The sequence below is a fragment of the Pseudophryne corroboree genome, chromosome 4 (assembly GCF_028390025.1).
Source record: "Pseudophryne corroboree isolate aPseCor3 chromosome 4, aPseCor3.hap2, whole genome shotgun sequence".
NCBI classification, from domain to species: Eukaryota; Metazoa; Chordata; class Amphibia; order Anura; family Myobatrachidae; genus Pseudophryne; species Pseudophryne corroboree.
In genome coordinates, this window is record NC_086447.1 from 692,376,286 (window position 1) to 692,400,127 (window position 23,842).

The following is a 23,842-nucleotide window of genomic DNA, read 5'->3' on the forward strand; positions in this document are numbered from 1 at the left end:
TGTCTGCATGGATGCGGTTATCTTTTTCATGTAAGGTGAAAGGTTATGCTCGTATGTGGAGAAGAATGTAAGGTGGCACTATAGATTGAGATAACTACTTTGACAGTGATACTCCACCATATACTGTAGCTAAATACGAAGTCTATAAACCAGAAACATACGGTTGTACAACAATGCATACCTTTTGTGGATCTGTCCCCCATCTTATTTGCGTCTAGATCTTTCAGGGCTTATCAGGGGTGTATGAAGGGGTACCTCAGGAAAAGTAAGGGTGTGTGCATACCCCCCTCCTTATATTTTAAATTGGGGCAGTGCACACTCGTGGGGAAGAGGCATGATCACACAGTAGTGTCTCATTCACACTAGTAACCCTTATACACATTATGCCGCACAGTTGTAGTGCCCCTTACACATTGTCAGCACAGTTCAAGTGCTCCGTAGTAGTGCTCTTTAACATTATGCCACACAGTAATAGTGCCCCTTACACGTTATGCCGCACAGTAGTAGTGCCTCACACATTATGCCCACACAATAGTAGTGCACCGAGGTCCCGGTTGGTAAGTCCCTTGTGCAGTCTGGCGGCAAATCACGCGGTGGTCACAGGCCCAGAGCTGCGGTGTACGCCGTGGACAAACTGGCTCAGGGCTGATGCCCCACAGTGTTCACTGTCACTGAAGGCTTTGTGTGCACTGTATACATTTTCTGATGTGTAAATAACGTGGGCAGTATAATCTTACTCGGGGACCACGTGCCATTACAGGGGGTGGGGCCTTCCCGGTGCAGGACCTGAGGCGGGAAGGTGCCATTTCCTGCTGCTGCGGATCATTCAGGCCGCATGTATGCTGCTCCTCCGGTGATCCACGCTGCTACAAGACTCTGTACTGGTACCACGGGGCCATAGAAGGGGGGAGCACGCCAGCGGCAGGGCCGCTGCACTATTGTCAGGTCATACACTTACGTTACACATTTTACTCCTGTGTTCTTTGTGCTGGTGTCCGCTTCTCAGTGTCACTCCAGGGGCTCTCTAGGGTCTGTGAGGGGTGTTGGTCAGTGGACTGCGCTGTATTACAGTTGTGTAAAATGTCTGTTGACATGGTTCTGTGTGCTGCTTGTAACTCAGCCCAGTCTTCAGCGGGGTCGCTCATGCGTGAACAATGTTCCTTATCTCCACAGGGACACAGTTCGCAGGCACCTGCTGGCTGGACAGTTTTAAAAGCATGATTCAGAATGTAAATTCAGAATTAGCTGCAGCTAAAAAAGAGACAAGTGTTAAAACACTCTATTGATTGTGTGGCCAAAGCAGCAGATGCCAGAAAGGCTTCTCAGACCCCTCTAGTCAGTGGCGGATCTAGACTTAACTTTTAGGGGGGGCGGTTTAAGAATTATGACTCCTCCCCCTAATCATAGCCCCTCCCACTTAGTAATGCCCTTCCCGTTCGCTTCTAAATTTCCTATTGTTGCCATTACTAATAAAATGTTGCCAGTTAGTGGAGAGAACCCTGCGCACTGGTGATACAGACTGGCGAATCGCCATTCCTTCCATCAGGGGTGGTAGAGGCTAAGACAGTAGGGCAATTTAAACATGCATGGGATAGACATAAGGATATTCTTACAAAGAAATAAGGATCAGATAAGGTTAAAGATAAAAAATAATGTAAAAAAAAAAAAGGGGGCAGGCTAGATGGGCCAAGTGGTTCTTATCTGCCGACAAATTCTGTTTCTACAGCACGCAGAATGAGCCGAAATTCACATTAAAGCACACTGTATGAGCTGAAATTCACATTGTAGCACACAGTATGATCCAAAATTCACATTATAGCACACTGAATGAGCCGAAATTCACATTGTAGCACACAGTATGATCCAAAATTCACATTATAGCACACTGTATGAGCCGAAATTCACATTATAGCACGCAGAATGAGCCAAAATTCACGTTATAGCACGCAGAATGAGCCGAAATTCACGTTATAGCACGCAGAATGAGCCGAAATTCACATCATAGCACGCAGAATGAGCCGAAATTCACATCATAGCACGCAGAATGAGCCGAAATGCACATCATAGCACGCAGAATGAGCCGAAATGCACATCATAGCACGCAGAATGAGCCGAAATGCACATCATAGCACGCAGAATGAGCCGAAATGCACATCATAGCACGCAGAATGAGCCGAAATTCACGTTATAGCACACTGAATGAGCCGAAATTCACGTTATTGCACGCAGAATGAGCCAAAATTCACGTTATAGCACACTGAATGAGCCGAAATTCACATTGTAGCACACAGTATGATCCAAAATTCACATTATAGCACACTGAATGAGCCGAAATTCACATTATAGCACACTGAATGAGCCGAAATTCACATCATAGCACACTGAATGAGCCGAAATGCACATCATAGCACACTGAATGAGCCGAAATGCACATCATAGCACACTGAATGAGCCGAAATGCACATCATAGCACACTGAATGAGCCGAAATTCACATTATAGCACAATGTATGAGCCGAAATTCACATTACAGCATGTAGAATGAGCCGAAATTCACATTACAGTACACTGAATGAGCCAAAATAATGCAGGGACATATACACTTTAGCTAGGAGCGGAGGGGGGAGACATGAAACACAGAGGGGGCACACACACACACTTACTTTAGTTTGGAGGGTAGGAGACATGGCATACACTGACAGTGACACCTGCTGCAGCCAGCAGCATGAGGAGTCGGATGGAGGCCGGGTGCCGCCGCGGCATTGGGAACGAGGTGGAGAGCGGTGCAGCGCGGCGGGGGACGGGGAGAGAGAGCGAGCGTCCTGACGCGCGTACAGGAAGGAGGGGGCGTGGTCAGAACAGAGGCCGCTCAGCCGCTGTATGCGCGTCAGGACGCTCTCTCTCTCTCCCCTTCCCCCGCCGCGCTGCACCGCTCTCCACCTCGTTCTCAACACCGCGGCGGGACCCGGCCTCCATCCCGGTGCCGGTATGTGTAGGGGGGGCGTTCGCCCTAATCGCCCCCCGCTAAATCCGCCACTGCCTCTATTGGTTTCACATAAATGCTCACTGCCTCAGGTGCTCCAGTCTGATTCTGATCAGCCTGATGTGGATGATGATGATATGGATGAGGACAGCTCTCTGTCCCCTGGGGTGGAGGCTCTCATTTTTGCTGTAAGAGAGGTTCTTCATATACTGGATCAGGAGGCAGAACCAGATGAGGAGTTGTACTTTAATGTTAGACCAAAGACCTTGGTTAAACCCTGATAACATTTTTTAAAATGTTAAATTCCTCAGAGGTTTTTAACTACTTTTCCCCTCCCAGCTGAGGGCAGAAAGGTATGGGAAACCCCCCCATCATTCGATACATCTTTATCCAGACTGTCTAAGAAATTGGTGCTGCCTGTACCAGGGGCTATATCCCTTAAAGAGCCAGCTGACCATAAAATTGAGACCACACTCCAGGGAGGTAGTCAAGTGGTCTGATATTGTTATTGACAGTTTAGACTCTCTGCCCCGGGATGAGGTCATTACTCTGCTGCAACATATACAGGATGCTGCAAATTTTATGAGTGAGGCTATTAAGGAGTTGTGTAAGATAAATGGCCGCACTTCTGCTATGGCTGTTTTGGCGCACAGAGCTCTGTGGTTTCGTCAGTTGTTGGCAGACTCTGATTCCTAAAAGGGTGTAGAAAATCTTCCCTTTACAGGTGATGCCCTGTTTGGAGACAAATTAAATAAATGGATCTCCCAAGCAACGGCGGATAAGTCTACCTATTTGCCGTCGGCTGCGCCACCTGCTAGACGTTCTTACACAGGACCCTCCTTGCAGTCCTTTCGTGCGGCAAGGTTCAGATGCAGGGGCCGAGGGGTCTTCACCTCTTCCAGAGAATTTTGTGGTAAGTCCCGTAAGGTAAGCCACTGCTGTCTCCCTGGACCAGACCATCGGATCCCCTGCCGCTAAGCCTTCCGTGTGACTGTTGTTCCCAGCAGCAAGGCGACTTTCAGGTAGGTGCTCGCCTTCAACGCTTCTCCCACGTGTGGGCAGAGTCCTGCCGGGACCCTTGAGTGAGGGACCTCATTTTCGAAGGATACCGGCTGGAATTTCACACACTCCCTCCTCACAGATTTTTCAAGTCAGGCTTACCACCTTTACCCGCAGCAATAGGCTATTCAGAAACTTTTGCGAACAGGGGTGGTGGTTCCAGTACCTCTTCCATTACGCAATAGGGGTTTTTACTCCAGTCTTTTTGTCGTTCCCAAACCAGACTGTTTGGTACGCCCCACCTTGAACCAGCTTATCCACAGCTCCGAGGGTCTTCACCAAAGTCATGGCGGAGATGATGCTGCAACTGCACAGGATGGGTGTCAACATAGTCCCCTACTTGGATGATCTCCTAATAAAGGCTGCGTCTGCTGCATAGCATCGATCTGACGACTCGCCTACTTACGGATCATGGGTGGAGCCTAATTTTTCAGAAGTCTCACCTGGAACCGACCCAACGTCTTCAGTTCCTGGGAATGATACAGGATACAGTGTCTCAAAAGGTGTTTCTCCTGAGGGACAAGGCCTTGTCTATCCAGGCTATGGTTCGCTCGGTGCTCAGTCCTTGCAAGGTATCCATAAATCTTTGCATCAGGTTACTGTGCAAAATGGTAGCTGCTAATGAGGCAATCCTGTACAGCAGATTTCATGCCCGACCATTTCAGCTGGATCTGCGGGACAAATGGTCGGGGTCTCACCTTCACATGCATCAGGAACTGACCTTATGTCTGAAAGCCCAGATTTCTCTGTTATGGTGGCTACAAGTTCCTCACCTGGTGGAAGGCTGGAGTTTCAATATCCACTTGTGGATTCTACTGACAACGGATGCCAGCCTTCGGGGTTGTGGGGCTATGACTCAAGGGGCCCAGTTTCAGGGGATATGGCCAAGATAGGAATCTGCTCTACCAATAAACATCCTGGAACTCAGGGCAAGCTATAATGCTCTTCTGCAGGCTTCTCATCTCCTGAGGGATCGGGCGATCCAGGTTCAATCGGACAACTCCACAGTGGTGGCATACATAAACCGACAAGGGGGAGCAAGAAGCAGAGCAGCGATGCGAGAAGTATCAAAAATCCTCCCCTAGGCAGAGGCCAACCCAAGGGCCATCTCAGCCATATTCATTCCAGGAGTGGATGACTGGGAAGCTGACTTCCTCAGCCGACACGACCTCCATCAAGGGGAATGGGGTCTACATCCCCAGGTGTTTCAACACTTAATTCACCGGTGGGGCTGTCCGCAGATAGACCTGATGGCTTCCCGTCTCAACAAGAAGCTATGCCACTGCTGTTCCAGAATGAGGGATCCCCAGGCGGTAGCAGTGGACGCGCTGACGATGCCTTGGCCGTATCAGTTTGTGTATCTGTTCCCTCCTCTACCGCTTATCCCAAGAGTTCTCAAAAGACTATGAAGGGAAATCATTCTAATTGCCCCAGATTGGCCTCGACGGGCGTGGTACTCGGACCTCCTAACCATGGCTCTGGAGGATCCCTGGCCTCTACTGCTCCAAAAGGATCTTCTTCAACAAGGTCCGTTCGTCTATCCAGACTTACAGCGGCTACGTTTGATGGCTTGGAAGTTGAGATGGAGATTCTAGAAAAAAAAAAAGGGTCTTCCCTCCCGGGGTTATTTCTACCATGATCCAAGCAAGGAAGATGGTGACGTCCAAACATTATCATTGTATCTGGAAGAAGTATGTTTCCTGGTGTGGAAATGTGTCTCCCGTGAAGTTTAGAATCGGTCGTTTTCTACTTTTCCTGCAAGCGGGACTGGATCTGGGCCTACGTTTAGGCTCTATCAAAGTACAGATTCTTCACTTTCTATTTTCTTCCAGAAGCAACTCGCCTTATTGCCGGAAGTACAAACTTTCCTTAAAGATGTTCTTCATATGCAACCGCCCTTTTTACCTCCCATGGCTCCGTGGGATCTCAATGTGGTTCTATCCTTTCTTCAATCGGACTGGTTTGCACCCTTACATAGGGTGGAGTTGAAATTTCTCACCTGGAAGACGGTGATGTTATTGGCATTGGCGTCTGCCAGACATGTCTGAATAAGGGGCCTTATCCTGTAAGAGCCCTTATTTGATTTTTCATGAAGATAGGCCTCAATTGTTGCCTAAAGGCGGTTTTACAGGGGTGTCCGCACTCTCCCACCTGTTTGGGAGCTTTGGGACTTCACCATGGTACTAAAGTACAGAACCCCATTATCCAGTAGGACGTTAGAGAAAATAAGAATTTAATACCTACCGGTAATTCCTTTTCTCGTAGTCCGTAATGGATACTGGGCGCCCGCCTCAGTGCTTCAATCCTGCTTACCTATGTAAGTATTTGGTTGGCCCGCCCTTGTGGTCCCAGTTTGTTTTTGAGACAGCCTTGCTATCCTGGTTCGGTTGGTGTTGATATCCTCTGTTCTGGTTAGCACCCTCCTTTCGGTTATGGTTGTGTGTTGGCTTGTTGCCTCACCACTGTTGTATTATTCCTTCTCTCGTGGTATGTCTGTCTCCTCAGGCAGTTTTCTAGACTGAGTGTGGTAAGAGGGGCAGATAGGGGAGGAGCCCACACACACACACACACACACACACACACACACACACACACACAGCTTTTAAAGTGCCAGGCTCCAGTGGACCAGATCTATACCCCATGGTACTAAAGTACAGAACCCCAGTATCCACTATGGACTATGAGAAAAGGAATTACTGGTAGGTATTATATTCCTATTTTCCCAAAACTGAGGCATGCTGCCACCATTGTGATGGAATGATGAGGCAAGGTTCTCTGTTGGAAGATGGAGATTTCATGGCCTCTTTGTTGCAGATGATTGATGCTGTGTCCTAGAGCACAGCTTGGATCACTAAAGCATTCAAGAGGTGTAATGCTTAGTGCTGCATTACCATATTAGTGCTATCGCAGAAAGCTTCCATGCAAGCAGCGGCAATAGCTACTCTGTCCACATCTGAATCAGGCACACAGATGTCCTCCTGCACTATTGGTGAGGTATGTAATTGCCATCAGGAAATGTAAATAACCCAGCAGCGTGGGGCTTCTCCCACAGCCGCGGGGTCTTGCTATTCAATTACAGGAGTGTTAATGAAACATGGCAATTTCTATAGAAATCACGGCATCTTTTTTCACGCACCCCAAGAGCAGGTCTGATTTTTCCTTAAATTGTTAATTTTAGGAAAAATCATCTGGACTTGCTCTGGGACCCCGGTTGCATTCACTGATGACTAATTAAACAATTGGAAGTTTCCAATTAGCTTAATTTGTCAGCAGTTACTCAACTTCCGAATCTGTGTCTTTTCATCCGGTGTCTGGGTCCGGGTTTCCTGCTGCAGCGGTGAGTGTAGTAGAGTGTGTGTGTGTGTGTGTGTGTGTGCGTGCGCGCATGAGAATCTGTGTGTATGACCAAAACCCCCCAACCCCAATGGAGGCAGCAACTGGGAGAACTACATCTCCCTGCAGTCCTAAAGACTTCCAGCAGCCCCCTCCCCAGTGGGAAAACCCTGCAGCCTTTTTTTTTTTTTTTAAACTGGTTACTGTGTGTGTTGGGAGTGCTGATACCTGTGATAATCCAAAACTGGTCATGAGGTTTTTAACCTTGCGCGCAATTGAATTCCCCTCTTTGTGACTACAGACTCCACCCTCTCTGTTCCCATACCACTCTCGGCATGGGTTTCCTGCTTCAACTTGCTAACTAGCCACTAGTACTGTCTTCGGGTTTGATTTCAACTCTGATGTGCGTAGTATGGGGACAAGCAAACTATTGCTTCTATACTACCTGTGTATTGCGATGCTTACTCATCACAGCTACAGTATAAGAGGACACATCTGTATAAATGTTAGAACCTGGGGCTTTTATGAAGCCCACCGGCAATTATTATTATTATTATTATTATTATTATTATTATTTTTTTTTTTAGAATTTACATCTAAATAAGAAACATTCAGGGGTAAATTTACTAAGATGGGAGTTTTATTGAAGATGGGATGTTGCCCATAGCAACCGATCTGATTACAGGTATTCTAGAAGCTGCTAGATAAATGAGAAGTAGAATCTGGTTATCTTAAATAGAACTCCCATGACATCTTAGTAAATTTACCCCTCGCTCTCTCGGATGAAAATATACATTTAGCTTGGGTGATTTAGAGTGTATATGTAGCTGAATAAATGTAATTAAATGTGCAAAAATATGGTTAGAAAACAAATGGTGAAAAATGTCTAAAATTAAGCCGTAAAATACTCCCAATGTTAATTCAAACTAATATTGTGGTGCACTTTACACTGCAAAGCATGTGGCTCTATTGAAAGTGCGCCTTTATTACGATCATAGGCATAAGTCAGCTGATTTGCAGTTAGCAGCCATGACTAAACCATGTTGCACTACACAGGGGGCACAGGGTTGCACTACACAGGGGGCACAGGGTTGCACTACACAGGGGGCACAGGGTTTGTTTGATTTTTGTTTTTTTTGGGTGGGGGGGGAGGGGGTGACTCTGTAGCCTAATACTGCTTGCACTTGCCCACTGTCGGGTCTATTCAATGCCTGTCTGAATTGCCGTCAAGTCGGAAATCCGGCGGTTTCCACGACCTATTCAAATAGTTTGCCGTCTTTCCGACTTGTCGGAAAACACGTGGATCAGATTAGCCGCGGATCCACGTGTTTTGTCAAATTAGCGGCCAATTCCGACAGGCTTTTTGCCGGTTTTCGCCAATGCTGCTCCGACTTAAAAAAAATAAAAATAAAAAAAAAAGTCAGATCAGCATTGTCGAAAACGCCCAAAATCCTAAATGTCCGCTAATTGAATACTGACCTGTCGGATCCGTCGGAGAGTATCCAACATGCATTGAATAGACCTATGCAAGTAACAAATGACAAGTACTGCATATGTGGTTGCGTATTATAATCTATTTTACTTAAGATTGGCAGCGTTTTTTTTCTCTCCCTTTTTTTATTTATTTATATATTTATATTAAATTGTTTCATTTGTATTTTTAATATAGAATGTCATGTGCACATATTTTTAAATGCTCTGTTTACTTTTGTAGCACATGGCTCATTAGAGGGGAAAAATGTGTTGATTGTCGGAGCTGATGGTTCCCTGGAGGCTCCCCTGCAGTGTCTGCTACAGAAGAGAGGTGCACTGTCCCATGTTAGCTCCTGGCAGTCGCAGCAGCTGCAGACCAAGGTACAGTGCTAGGCTTGCAGTGTAGAACAGCTGCAACCTCCTATCTGCTCATTGCAGCTGTTGTACATTTTACACTATCCTTCATGTGTATACATAATATGTATAGCTACAGTAGGTTCAACATTGTATAGATTGCAGATGCTGTTGTGCTTGGCTTTGGGTAACACTTTTTTTTTTTTGCTCCTTGTTTGTTCAAATCCAACAGTAAAACACAGGAAACGTTACCAACAACAGGTGTGGGGTGGAATCTGCATGCATTGTGTCCATATGAAAAAGAACTTTAAACAGCAGTTTATAGTAAATCTTGTAATCTCACTTTGTCTCTTAATAAAAGGATTACAGGGCAGCATTTGGTACAAAGTGATGAGCGCAATCGTTTATCCAGACGTTAGAAGGCAGGGTTAGTCACTTTGGCAAAAGTAGCATAGGCATCTAGTTTAAATGCATCCCATGGGTACGTTAATTTTATGTACAACAAACACATTTGCTGTTCGCCATCAGTGAAACTGCCAACACCTCTCTAGTTTAGGAGAAACAACTAAATATTTTATGTATACATTATATTGCAAATCCTATTACGCTCTCTGTGCAGACCATACTTTGTCAGGGATGGGGAACCTTTGGCCCTCCAGCTGTTGTTGAACTACACATCCCAGCATGCCCTGCAACAGCTTTAGCCTGGCCAAATAGCAAAACTGTAGCAAGGCATGCTGGTATGTGTAGTTCAACAACAGCTGGAGGGCTGAAGGTTCCCCATCCCTGCTTTATGTAACCATTCACACTAGTCCCTGTCCCATTTGGAGGTTACATTCTAAATTCCCAATCACACGCATGAATATGATGGGACTTTACCGTTATTTATTGCCTGATGGTGGTATCAGGAAATTCAGTTGCGGCCCAGTTATTTTGCGGGGACAACACATGGATCTGGGATAAGTTCCCGGATCCATGTGTTTTCAAGATCGCGGCTGTGAAAACGAGTCCATTATTGCAAATTTTGGCAGGTGAAAAAAAAATAAAAAAATCTACAATACTGCTGGTGGTTAAGGCTACTTTAATTTACATGCGGATAATTGAGCTCCCCCCTTAAACTAACTGAATGGGCAGACTAGATGGGCCAAGTGGTTCTTATCTGCCATCAAGTTCTAGTTTTCTAGAGCTAATTTTTACATGCTAAAAATGCATTGTATGGTGAAACAACAATTGGTGTAAATTTTCTTAATGGACTCTATATACAGAATAATTTTATTTTAGTATATTTCTATCTTAACACTGTTGGGTATGTGCAAATAATTTTTTTTAAATTAAATTTAATATTCTTTTTAGTTTTTTTTCGTAGCACAGCAGATATTTACACTCCGCACCACAAATATGGGCATACAAATTAAATTTGTGTAATGTGTGTTAATCATACAGTATACAATTAAACATATGAGAAGACATTAAAAAAAATGAACCGGAGAAAGGAAAAAAACAAAGCAAGAATAATCCCCTCGCATCCTCTACCTAAGGCAAACAAGCCTTCAAATGTATCATAATTACATTAATATGCACTATTTTTTTTTTAAACGTTAGGGGTGGACCTAGTAGATGGTTCTGTTTCAGGAGAAGTTCAAAGAATAGTTTAAATTGAACCACTTGTTGCAGATTTTTTTGAACTTGGATTCCGCTCGTCCAGCCAAAAATGTGTGTGCTCGTGGGCCAGATTTGTATTCACCAGAGATAAGAACGGTTTACGAATTGGACCCTCCTGGACCATCCAAATTCTGGCTATGTATACTTTAGCGAGGCTGCTCATGTTAACAACATATTGTATAGTGAACGTATCCAGCCTATTTGCATCAACTATGCCCAGTAAACATGTTATTGTAAAAGCAGCCCTGAGATTTCCAGTAGATGAGAGAACCCCTATTATGCAAATCCAGAAACTTGATACCTGAAGGCATTCCCAGACCAGATATAAAAATATGCAACGAGCTGCCCCACATTTAGGACACTGAGATGTCCTACCACTAAATCTATACAAATGTACTGGAGTAATCTACACCCTATGCAACACAAATAGGTGTATTTGTTGAAAACAAATGGAGGTTATGGATACCCGTGGGCACTCTAAAGCTATTTTCCACTATTCCTCCAGTAGAGTCCCCAAATCAGCCTTGCATAGACGTTCACAGAAATGAATATAGGTTAGATGACTACCTGCGTGGGCCTATGGTCATTACATTTTTTTTTAATGTAGGTGTGAGTGATTATTGGAGGACCCTCAGGCAATTGAGCAGACAGTGTATGCCTCAATTGAAGAAACCTAAAAAAGTGTAGGTATACTAAACTCCCGTTGTAATTGAGCGAATGATTTTAGCATCCCTGAGGAGTATAATTGTCGACAGAGGTCACTCCCTCTAGACCTCACGGACCTGCATTCCCACAAGTTTGGACCGCACCATAGAGTGCCACAAAGGTGTATCCGGATCTAAACCCCATTGTCTCAACAACTTTAAAACTGCTTTCTTTTTCATCCACTAGGGGTCACTGGAGTACTCTTGGGATATGGACTGGTGTTAGCAGGGATAGGCACATTTAAATATTTAAATTAGTAACCCTCCACCCCCTCCATACTCCCAAGATGCTTCAGTGTTTTTTCTGTGCTCAGTCGGGATAGAGCACAAGTGGAGAGGTCTCCACAGTTGCTTCTATTTTTTTACTTTTGCGTCTTTTGCTATTTTTACAGACTGGGTTAGATGGAGGACTATGGTTAATCTACACTAAAGGTGCAGGTCTCTGCCTTGTCAATTTACTTTCAAAGGCGTTTGGCCCTTTTGCCAACAGTACACACTTTCTTACAAGGTGTCCTCAGAGTACAACCTCCATTTATACTACCTACAGCTCCATGGGATTTGAATCTGGTTTTAGATTTTTTACAGTCTTCACTTTTTGAACCCTTACAACAAGTGGATGTTAAATTTCTCACTTGGAAAACCGTTTTTTGTCATACGTCCTAGACGATGCTGGGGACGACATCAAGACCATGGGGTATAGACGGGCTCCGCAGGAGACATGGGCACTCTAAAGACTTTTCATTGGGTGTGAACTGGCTCCTCCCTCTATGCCCCTCCTCCAGACCCCAGTTTTAGAAATGTGCCCAGGTCGACTGGATGCACTCTGAGGAGCTCTACTGAGTTTCTCTGAAAAGACTTATGTTAGGTTTTTTATTTTCAGGGAGATCTGCTGGCATCAGACTCCCTGCTTCGTGGGACTGAGGGGGCAGAAGCAGAACCAACTTCCTCAGAGTTTCATGGCTCTGCTTCTGGCTGACAGGACACCATTAGCTCCTGAAGGGAACTGAACGCTAGCCGTGTCTAGATGCTCACTCCCACAGCAAGCCGTCACCCCCCTCACAGAGCCAGAAGTCAGAAGACAGGTGAGTATGAGAAGAATGATCCTCAATCAAGTAAGTGACGTCTGAGGCGCGGCTGGCGGGAGCGCAGCGCGCCATTGCTGCCCACACACAGGCACTGCAGGGGGGGGGGGCACCGCCGCCGCCCTGGGCAGCAAGAAAAATACCTCAATCTGGCTAAAAGGGGGCATAAGATGCCTAGGCACAGCCCTACCCCCGCCAGTATAAATATTATGAAAAGTTTCTGAGGTAAAAAGGGTGGTGCTTCTTTCTCAGGCAGCCAGCACACTTCTCAGCACCATGTTCTCTCTTTCCTCAGGCTGCAGAGAACACGCTGGTCCTCTCCTCCACTTCTGACAAGTACAGGGTGCTATAAAGGGGGGCACAAAGCGATTGTGGTGCATTTGATAGTGTATATTACTATTTAAAAGCGCTTTTGGGTTGTGGACATACTGTGTTCACAGGCAATATTGGCGCTGGGTTTGTGAACTGGCTGCTCCTATCCTGTGTCCCCCTGACAGATTTTACTGTGGGTCTGTCCCCAAAATAAGTCCCAGTGTGTCTGTGAGTGTGGTGTACACATGTGAGGCATGTCTGAGGCAGGGAGTTCCTCCCCGGAGGAAGCCATTTTAGGGACACAGAGTTGTAATGTGGTGGCGCTACCGGCACACCAAGAGCGTACATGGGTGAAAGAGCTACGTGACAGTATGCATCTGATTAACCGTAGATTAGATAAATCTGAATCTAAGACTGCATGCTGGAGAAAATCTGTGGAAGATGTGGTTTTTCAGGATGCTGTTATTCCTTATGAGACCATTTGCAAATGTTGTAAACACTGATACCGACACGGATTCTGATTCTTGTGTCGACAATAGTGAATCCAGAGAGATAGATCATAAATTGGCAAAAAGTATACAATTATGGCTATAAGGGACGTGTTGGAGGTTACAGAAAGCACTCCTGTACCTCAGGAGAAAGCTTATTTATGTAAGAAAAAGAAATCCAAAGTCACGTTCCCTCCTTCACACAAACTAAATACTCTGTTTGAAGGGATGTGGGTGAATCCTGATAAAAAATTTCGTATTCCCAAAAGGATTCAGATAGCTTATCCTTTCCCGGTTGAAGACAGGAAAAAATGGGAGTCACCCCCTTTGTTAGACAGTGCACTTTCCAGGTTGACAAAGAAGGTAATTCTCCCTGCTCCTCGCACGGCTTCTCTTAAAGAGCCGGCAGACCGCAAAATGGAAACGACATTGAAATCCATTTATGTTACCAATGGTACACTGCTCAGGCCCACTATTGCCTGGGTGAGTCGCGCTATTAAAATATGGTCAGAAAGCGTGTCATCAGAAATTGACACGATTGATAAAGATGAGATACTCCTTAAGTTAGGGAATATCAAGGACGCTGCATCCTACATGCTGGAAGCAATGAAGGATATTGGACTCTTGAGTTCACAAGCCGCTACCATGGCAGTATCGGCTAGGCGGGCGTTATGGATTCGCCAGTGGAACGCGGATGCAGATTCCAAAAGAAACATGGAGGCTCTCCCATATAAAGTTGAGGCCTTATTTGGCGATGGCCTGGATGCGTTAGTCTCGGCGGCTACCGCAGGTAAGTCAACATTTTTGCCCTCTGCGCCTGCACCGGCAAAAAAGACCTATCACCCGCAAATGCAGTCCTTTCAGGCCCAATAAATGCAAAAAGGCCAAAGGTTTCCCCTTCTTTGCAGGTAGGGGAAGGGGAAAGAAGACCACACCGGCTCCAGGTTCCCAAGAGCAGAAGTCTACCCCTAATTCTGCCAAATCCCCAGCATGACGCTGGAACTCCCTTGCGGGAGGCCGCTCGGATGGGGGCACGTCTCAGACTCTTCAGCCAGGATTGGATTCTGTCTGGCCTGGATCCCTGGGTGTTGCAAATAGTATCCTAGGGATACAAACTATAGTTTCAAGACGTTCCCCCATGCCGATTTTTCAAATCGACCTTGCCAGCTTCTCCGCCAGAGAGAGAAGCAGTAACAGCGGCAATCCAAAAATTATGTCAAGACCAGGTTATAGTCCTGGTACCGTTGTCACAACAAGGGGAGGGTTTTTATTTAAGCCTCTTTGTTGTTCCGAAGCCGGGCGGCTCGGTCAGACCGATCCTAAATCTAAAAGATCTGAATTTCTTCCTGAAAAGGTTCAAGTTCAAGATGGAATCACTTCGGGCGGTGATTGCCAGTCTGGAGGAGGGGGACTACTTAGTGTCGGTGGGCATAAAGGATGCTTACCTGCATGTTCCCATTTATCCTCCTCACCAGGCTTATCTGAGATTCGCGATTCAGGATTGCCATTACCAGTTCCAGACGTTACCTTTCGGTTTCTCCACGGCGCTGAGGGTATTCACCAAGGTGATGGCGGAGATGATGGTCCTCCTTCGTCAGAAAGGAGTCAATATAATCCCTTATCTGGACGACCTCTTGATAAAGGCGAGATCCAGGGAGCAGTTATTACAAAACATATCCCTCTCCCTGTCAATACTCCAACAACACGGGTGGATCATAAATTACCCAAAGTCACAGTTGGAACCGACGACAAGGTTGTCTTTCCTCGGGATGATTCTGGACACAGAAGTTCAGAGAGTATTTCTTCCGTTGGAAAAGGCTCTGGAAATCCAGAAAATGGTAAAACAGATATTGAAACCATCAAGTGTGTCGATCCATCAGTGCATTCGGTTGTTGGGCAAGATGGTGGCGGCCTACGAGGCCATACAGTTTGGCAGGTTCCATGCCAGAGTATTCCAGTGTTACCTGTTGGACAAGTGGTCTGGGTCACATCTACACATGCACAGAAAGATAATCCTGTCGTCAAAAACCAGGATTTCGCTCCTGTGGTGGTTGCACAGCTCTCACCTGCTAGAGGGACGCAGGTTCGGGATTCAGGACTGGGTCCTAGTAACCACAGATGCAAGTCTCCGAGGCTGGGGAGCAGTCTCTCAGAAAACTTCCAGGGACGTTGGTCACAACAGGAAGCCTGCCTTCACATAAACATCCTGGAGCTAAGAGCCATTTACAACGGCCTTCAACAAGCGGTACATCTTCTTCAAGACCGTCCCGTGCAGATCCAGGCAGACAATGTAACAGCAGTCGCATACATAAACAGGCAGGACGAAACGAAAAGCAGAACGGCAATGGCAGAGGCGTCAAAAATCCTCCGCTGGGCAGAAAAACATCTACAAGCTCTGTCGGCAATATTCATTCTGGGAGTGGACAACTGGGAAGCAGACTTCCTCAGCAGACACGATCTCCATCCAGGAGAGTGGGGCCTCCACCAAGTCTTTGGGGAGTTCCTCAAATAAACATGATGGCGTCTCGTCTCAACAAGAAGCTTCAGAGATACTGTTCCAAGTCGAGAGACCCTCAAGCAGTAGCAGTGGATGCACTGGTGACCCAGTGGGTGTTTCCGTCAGTGTATGTTTTCCCTCCACTTCCGCTGATCCCAAAAGTACTCGGGATCATAAGAAAGACAAGGGTTCGAGCAATTTTCATTGCCCCAGACTGGCCAAGAAGGGCTTGGTACCCAGATCTTCAGCAGTTACTCATAGGAGATCCTCGGCCTCTTCCTCCTTGGGAGGACCTGCTGCAGCAGGGGCCCTGTGTGTACCAAGACTTACCGCGGCTACGTTTGACGGCATGGCTGTTGAGCGCCGTATCCTAGCCAGGAAGGGTATTCCTAAGGAGGTCATCCCCACCCTTATTCAGGCCAGAAAGGGAGTAACGTCAAAACATTATCACCGTATTTGGAGAAAATATGTGTCTTGGTGTGAATCCAAGAAAGCTCCTACGGAGGAGTTTCACTTAGGACGTTTTCTCAATTTTTTGCAGGATGGTGTGGAGACGGGCCTACAATTGGGATCAATCGAGGTCCAGATTTCGGCCTTGTAAGTGTTCTTCCAAAAACAATTGGCCTCTCTTCCAGAGGTTCAGACCTTCGTAAAAGGGGTTCTGCACATCCAGCCTCCATTCGTGCCTCCAGTGGCACCATGGGACCATAACGTGGTATTGCAGTTCCTTCAATCGGATTGGTTTGAGCCTCTACAAAAGATAGAGTTGAAGTTTCTCACTTGGAAAGTGGTGATGCTTTTGGCATTGGCATCCGCAAGGCGGGTGTCTGAATTGGGCGCCTTGTCTTACCAGAGCCCTTATCTGATTTTCCCTGAAGATAGGGCAGAGATGCGAACTCGCCAACATTTTCTTCCAAAGGTGGTTTCTGCTTTTCACATAAACCAACCTATTGTGGTGCTAGTAGTTACTGACACATTCACTGAATCAAAGTCTCTAGATGTGGTTAGAGCTTTGAAAATCTATGTTGCTATAACAGCTCGTATACGGAAAACAGAGGCTCTGTTTGTCCTGTATGATCACAACAAGATTGGCTGTCCTGCTTCCAAGCAGACTATTGCACGTCGGATTAGAAATGCGATTCAGCAAGCTCATACTACGGCTGGATTGCCGTTACCGACGTCTGTAAAGGTCCACTCCACTAGGAAGGTGGGCTCATCCTGGGCGGCTGCCCGGGTGGTCTCTGCATTACAACTTTGCCGAACTGCTACTTGGTCAGGGTCAAACACATTTGCTGAGTTCTACAAGTTTGACACCTTGGCCGATGAGGACCTAAAGTTTGGTCAATCGGTGCTGCAGGGTCATCCGCACTCTCCCGCCTGTACTAGAGCTATGGTACAGACCCCATGGTCTTGATGTTATCCCCAGCATCCTCTAGGACTTACGAAAAAATAGGATTTTGATAACCTACCGGTAAATCCTTTTCTCCTAGTCCGTAGAGGATGCTGGGCGCCCTTCCCAGTGCGTACTTTACCTGCAGTTTAGTTATTACAGTTACATAAGTTGTGTGATCTTGGTTTCAGCATGTTGCTGCAATTAGTTCATGCCTGTTGGCGTGTGTTCTGTTGAATGCCATGTGTGTGGTGTGAGTTGGTAGATATCTCACCACTAGTTAAGTAATTCCTTTCCTCGAAAATGTCAGTCTCCCTGGGCACAGTTCCTACAACTAAGGTCTGGAGGAGGGGCATAGAGGGAGGAGCCAGTTCACACCCAACAAAAAGTCTTTAGAGTGCCCATGTCTCCTGCGGATCCCGTCTATACCCCATGGTCTTGATGTCCCCAGCATCCTCTACGGACTAGGAGAAAAGGATTTACCGGTAGGTTATCAAAATCCTATTTTCTGTGTGGCTAATCTTCATAAATTCATACATAAAGTTATAGCACATACTGTATGGGTCTATTCATATAGAAATCGGAAAGTGAATTGTTACTTATCACTATACCGGTTTCTCACTGTCCACCCCCTCTGTCACCCATGTCTGTCTGCTCCTCCCTTTTTAGAATGTAAGCTCTTACGAGTAGGGCCCTCTTCTCTCGTGTGCTTTTCTTTCTCTTACTTTAAACCATCTTTGATGGCACCAAATCCCGCGGTTTTCTGCCACCCTGATATTTATTTGTGTTGTCTGCTGACACAGCAATATTTATATACCCTGTGCTTGTCCTATATTGTCTTCAACAGGAAGTCGCTGTTTTCGGTTTTGCTTATTTGTTTATGTACTCTGCAATTGGGTGCTGTGGATCCCTTGTGGCGCCATAAAAAGGATAATAATACATTGCATTAGTTTGATGCGATATATAGCTTTGATAAGTAGCAATCCATGTAAATTTACCCTTCTGGCGATGCAATCCAGTATCCAGGGCTCCAGTGGTGCTTTTTTTCTCCTGTGAAGCCAGTGGGTTACATCTGCACATGCGTGGACATCTAAGGTCCCGAACAGCTGCAGGTAGGTTGGGGGTAAAGCGCTAGTGCCGGGCAGAGAACATTGAGCTTCCCTGGTGTTTCCGCACTGAAGATTAGATTACACTGTCCTGAGATGGTGAATCTGAACTCCATGGAGAAGTGGACAGATGAGCTTTCTGTCCTTTCATGAATCGCTCTCACCATACTAAAGTATGCAAAACAGGGCTTTTCTCTGCTTTATGAATAGACCACATAATGTGTGCGTTAAAGCTGCTGATGCTGTGTCATGCCGATACCGGAAATTCATAGATACAAGCATGATAAAATAAGAATTTACTTACCGATAATTCTATTTCTCGGAGTCCGTAGTGGATGCTGGGGTTCCTGAAAGGACCATGGGGAATAGCGGCTCCGCAGGAGACAGGGCACAAAAAGTAAAGCTTTAGGATCAGGTGGTGTGCACTGGCTCCTCCCCCTATGACCCTCCTCCAAGCCTCAGTTAGGATACTGTGCCCGGACGAGCGTACACAATAAGGAAGGATTTTGAATCCCGGGTAAGACTCATACCAGCCACACCAATCACACTGTACAACCTGTGATCTGAACCCAGTTAACAGTATGATAACAGCGGAGCCTCTGAAAAGATGGCTCACAACAATAATAACCCGATTTTTGTAACTATGTACAAGTATTGCAGATAATCCGCACTTGGGATGGGCGCCCAGCATCCACTACGGACTCCGAGAAATAGAATTATCGGTAAGTAAATTCTTATTTTCTCTATCGTCCTAGTGGATGCTGGGGTTCCTGAAAGGACCATGGGGATTATACCAAAGCTCCCAAACGGGCGGGAGAGTGCGGATGACTCTGCAGCACCGAATGAGAGAACTCCAGGTCCTCCTCAGCCAGGGTATCAAATTTGTAGAATTTAGCAAACGTGTTTGCCCCTGACCAAGTAGCTGCTCGGCAAAGTTGTAAAGCCGAGACCCCTCGGGCAGCCGCCCAAGATGAGCCCACTTTCCTTGTGGAATGGGCTTTTACTGATTTTGGCTGTGGCAATCCTGCCACAGAATGTGCAAGCTGAATTGTACTACAAATCCAACGAGCAATCGTCTGCTTAGAAGCAGGAGCACCCAGCTTGTTGGGTGCATACAGGATAAACAGCGAGTCAGATTTTCTGACTCCAGCCGTCCTGGAAACATATATTTTCAAGGCCCTGACAACGTCAAGCAACTTAGAGTCCTCTAAGTCCCTGGTAGCCGCAGGTACCACAATAGGTTGGTTCATGTGAAATGCAGAAACCACCTTAGGTAGAAATTGAGGACGAGTCCTCAATTCCGCCCTGTCAGAATGAAAAATTAAGTAAGGGCTTTTATATGATAAAGCCGCCAATTCTGACACACGCCTGGCTGAAGCCAAGGCTAACAGCATCGACACCTTCCATGTGAGATATTTTAAGTCCACAGTGGAAAGTGGTTCAAACCAATGTGACTTCAGAAAACTCAACACCACATTGAGATCCCAAGGTGCCACTGGAGGCACAAAAGGAGGCTGTATGTGCAGGACCCCTTTTACAAATGTCTGAACTTCAGGTACTGAAGCCAGTTCTTTCTGGAAGAAAATCGACAGGGCCGAAATTTGAACCTTAATGGACCCTAATTTTAGGCCCATAGACAGTCCTGTTTGCAGGAAATGAAGGAAACGACCCAGTTGAAATTCCTCTGTAGGGGCCTTCTTGGCCTCACACCACGCAACATATTTACGCCAAATGCGGTGATAATGTTTTGCGGTTACGTCCTTCCTGGCTTTGACCAGAGTAGGGATGACTTCTTCTGGAATGCCTTTTTCCCTCAGGATCCGGCGTTCAACCGCCATGCCGTCAAACGCAGCCGCGGTAAGTCTTGGAACAGACAAGGCTCCTGCAGTAGCAGGTCCTTTCTTAGAGGTAGAGGCCACGGTTCGTCCGTGAGCATCTCTTGAAGTTCCGGGTACCAAGTCCGTCTTGGCCAATCCGGAACCACGAGTATAGTTCTTACTCCTCTCCTTCTTATGATTCTCAGTACTTTTGGTATGAGAGGCAGAGGAGGGAACACATACACTGACTGGTACACCCACGGCGTTACCAGAGCGTCCACTGCTATTGCCTGAGGGTCCCTTGACCTGGCGCAATATCTGTCCAGTTTTTTGTTGAGGCGGGACGCCATCATGTCCACCTTTGGTTTTTCCCAACGGTTTACAATCAGGTGGAAGACTTCTGGGTGAAGTCCCCACTCTCCCGGGTGAAGGTCGTGTCTGCTGAGGAAGTCTGCTTCCCAGTTGTCCACTCCCGGAATGAATACTGCTGACAGTGCTATCACATGATTTTCCGCCCAGCGAAGAATCCTTGCAGCTTCTGCCATTGCCCTCCTGCTTCTCGTGCCGCCCTGTCTGTTTACGTGGGCGACTGACGTGATGTTGTCCGATTGGATCAACACCGCCTGACCCTGAAGCAGAGGTTTTGCTTGACTTAGGGCATTGTAAATGGCCCTTAGTTCCAGAATGTTTATATGAAGAGACGTTTCCAGGCTTGACCACAGGCCCTGGAAATTCCTTCCCTGTGTGACTGCTCCCCAGCCTCTCAGGCTGGCATCCGTGGTTACCAGGATCCAATCCTGAATGCCAAATCTGCGGCCCTCTAGTAGATGAGCACTCTGCAGCCACCACAGGAGAGACACCCTTGTCCTTGGCGACAGGGTTATCCGCTGATGCATCTGCAGATGCGATCCGGACCATTTGTCCAGTAGATCCCACTGAAATGTTCTTGCATGGAATCTTCCGAATGGAATCGCTTCGTAAGAAGCCACCATTTTCCCCAGGACCCTCGTGCACTGATGCACTGAGACCTGTCCTGGTTTTAGGAGGTTCCTGACTAGCTCGGATAACTCCCTGGCCTTCTCCTCCGGGAGAAACACCTTCTTCTGGACTGTGTCCAGAATCATTCCTAGGAACAGTAGACGTGTCGTTGGAATCAGCTGCGATTTTGGAATATTTAGAATCCACCCGTGCTGACGTAACACTACCTGAGATAGTGCTACTCCGACTTCTAACTGTTCCCTGGATCTTGCCCTTATCAGGAGATCGTCCAAGTAAGGGATAATTAAAATGTCTTTTCTTAGAAGAATCATCATTTCGGCCATTACCTTGGTAAAGACCCGAGGTGCCGTGGACAATCCAAACGGCAGCGTCTGAAACTGATAATGACAGTTTTGTACTACAAACCTGAGGTACCCTTGGTGAGAAGGGTATATCGGGACGTGGAGATAAGCATCCTTGATGTCCAGAGACACCATATAGTCCCCTTCTTCCAGGTTTGCTATCACTGCTCTGAGTGACTCCATCTTGAATTTGAACCTTTTTATGTAAGTGTTCAAGGATTTCAGATTTAAAATTGGTCTCACCGAGCCGTCCGGCTTCGGTACCACAAACAGCGTGGAATAATACCCCTTTCCTTGTTGCAGGAGGGGTACCTTGATTATCACCTGCTGGGAATACAGCTTGTGAATGGCTGCCAAAACTGCCTCCCTGTCGGAGGGAGACTTTGGTAATGCAGACTTCAGGAAACGACGAGGGGGAAACGCCTCGAATTCCAGTTTGTACCCCTGCGATACTACCTGTAGAATCCAGGGATCCACTTGCGAGTGAGCCCACTGCGCGTTGAAATTCTTGAGACGGGCCCCCACCATATCTGAGTCTGCTTGTAAAGCCCCAGCGTCATGCTGAAGACTTGGCAGAAGCAGGGGAGGGCTTCTGCTCCTGTGAAGCGGCTGCATGGTGCAGTCTTTTTCCTCTTCCTCTGCCCCGGGGCAGAAAAGAGTGGCCTTTTGCTCGCTTGTACTTATGGGAACGAAAGGACTGAGTTTGAAAAGACGGTGTCTTTGTCTGCTGATGTGGAGTGACCTGGGGTAAAAAGGTGGATTTTCCAGCCGTTGCCGTGGCCACCAGGTCCGATAGACCAGCCCCAAATAACTCCTCCCCTTTATACGGCAATACTTCCATGTGCCGTTTGGAATCCGCATCCCCTGACCACTGTCGCGTCCATAACGCTCTTCTGGCAGAGATGGACATAGCACTTATTCTTGATGCCAGGGTGCAAATATCCCTCTGTGCATCACGCATATATAGTAGTGCATCCTTTAAATGTTCTATAGTTAACAAAATATTGTCCCTATCCAGGGTATCAATATTCTCGGTCAGGGAATCCGACCATGCGACTCCAGCACTGCACATCCAGGCTGAGGCGATTGCTGGTCGCAGTATAACACCAGTATGTGTGTATATACTTTTTAGGATATTTTCCAGCCTTCTATCAGCTGGTTCTTTGAGGGTAGCCGTATCAGGAGACGGTAACGCTACTTGTTTTGATAAACGTGTGAGCGCCTTATCTACCCTAGGGGGTGTTTCCCAACGCGCCCTAACCTCTGGCGGGAAAGGATATAATGCTAATAATTTTTTAGAAATTAGCTGTTTTTTATCGGGGGAAACCCACGCTTTTTCACACACCTCATTTATTTCCTCTGACTCAGGAAAAAATATTGGTAGTTTTTTCTCTCCCCACATAATACCCTTCTTTGTGGTACTTGTAGTGTCAGAAAGGTTCAATGCCTCTTTCATTGCCGTGATCATGTAACGTGTGGCCCTACTGGACATTACGTTTGTCTCGTCACCGTCGACACTAGACTCAGTATCTGTGTCAGGGTCTGTGTCGACCCACTGAGGTAACGGGCGTTTTAGCGCCCCTGACGGTGTCTGAGACACCTGGACAGGCACTAATTGATTTGCCGGCTGTCTCATGTCGTCAACAGTTTTCTGCAAATTGCTGACATTATCACTTAATTGTTTAAATACAATCATCCAGTCAGGTGTCGACTCCCTAGGGGGTGACATCACCAACACAGGCAACTGCTCCGCCTCCACATAATTTTCCTCCTCATACATGTCGACACACGCGTACCGACACACAGCACACACACCGGGAATGCTCTGATAGAGGACAGGACCCCACTTAGCCCTTTGGAGAGACAGAGGGAGAGTCTGCCAGCACACACCCAGCGCTATATATATATATATATATATATATATATATATATATATATATATATATATATATATATATATATATATATATATATATAGGGATAACCTTATATAAGTGTTATTCCCTTATAGCTGCTGTTATTATCGTTATTTGCTGCCAAAAATGCCCCCCCTTCTCTTTTTTACCCTGATTCTGAAGCAGGACTGCAGGGGAGTCAGGGAGCCGTCCTTCCAGCGGAGCTGTGAGGGAAAATGGCGCTTGTGTGCTGAGGAGATAGGCTCCGCCCCTTCACGACGTCCTTATCTCCCGCTTTTCTGTGTAAAATGGCAGGGGATTAAAATACATCCATATAGCCCAGGAGCT

At 46.6% G+C, this 23,842-nt stretch overlaps 1 protein-coding gene across 2 annotated transcripts in view; it reads left to right on the forward strand.

Moving 5' to 3' along the window:
* Nucleotides 1-23,842, forward strand: part of MTHFD1L (methylenetetrahydrofolate dehydrogenase (NADP+ dependent) 1 like) — a 598,574-nt gene that overhangs the window by 71,562 nt on the left and 503,170 nt on the right. For both annotated transcript variants that reach the window (XM_063917907.1, XM_063917906.1), the window contains exon 7: nt 9,089-9,228. In XM_063917907.1, coding sequence (XP_063773977.1) covers nt 9,089-9,228 — 140 coding nt within the window. The remainder of the gene's footprint in view (nt 1-9,088; nt 9,229-23,842) is intronic.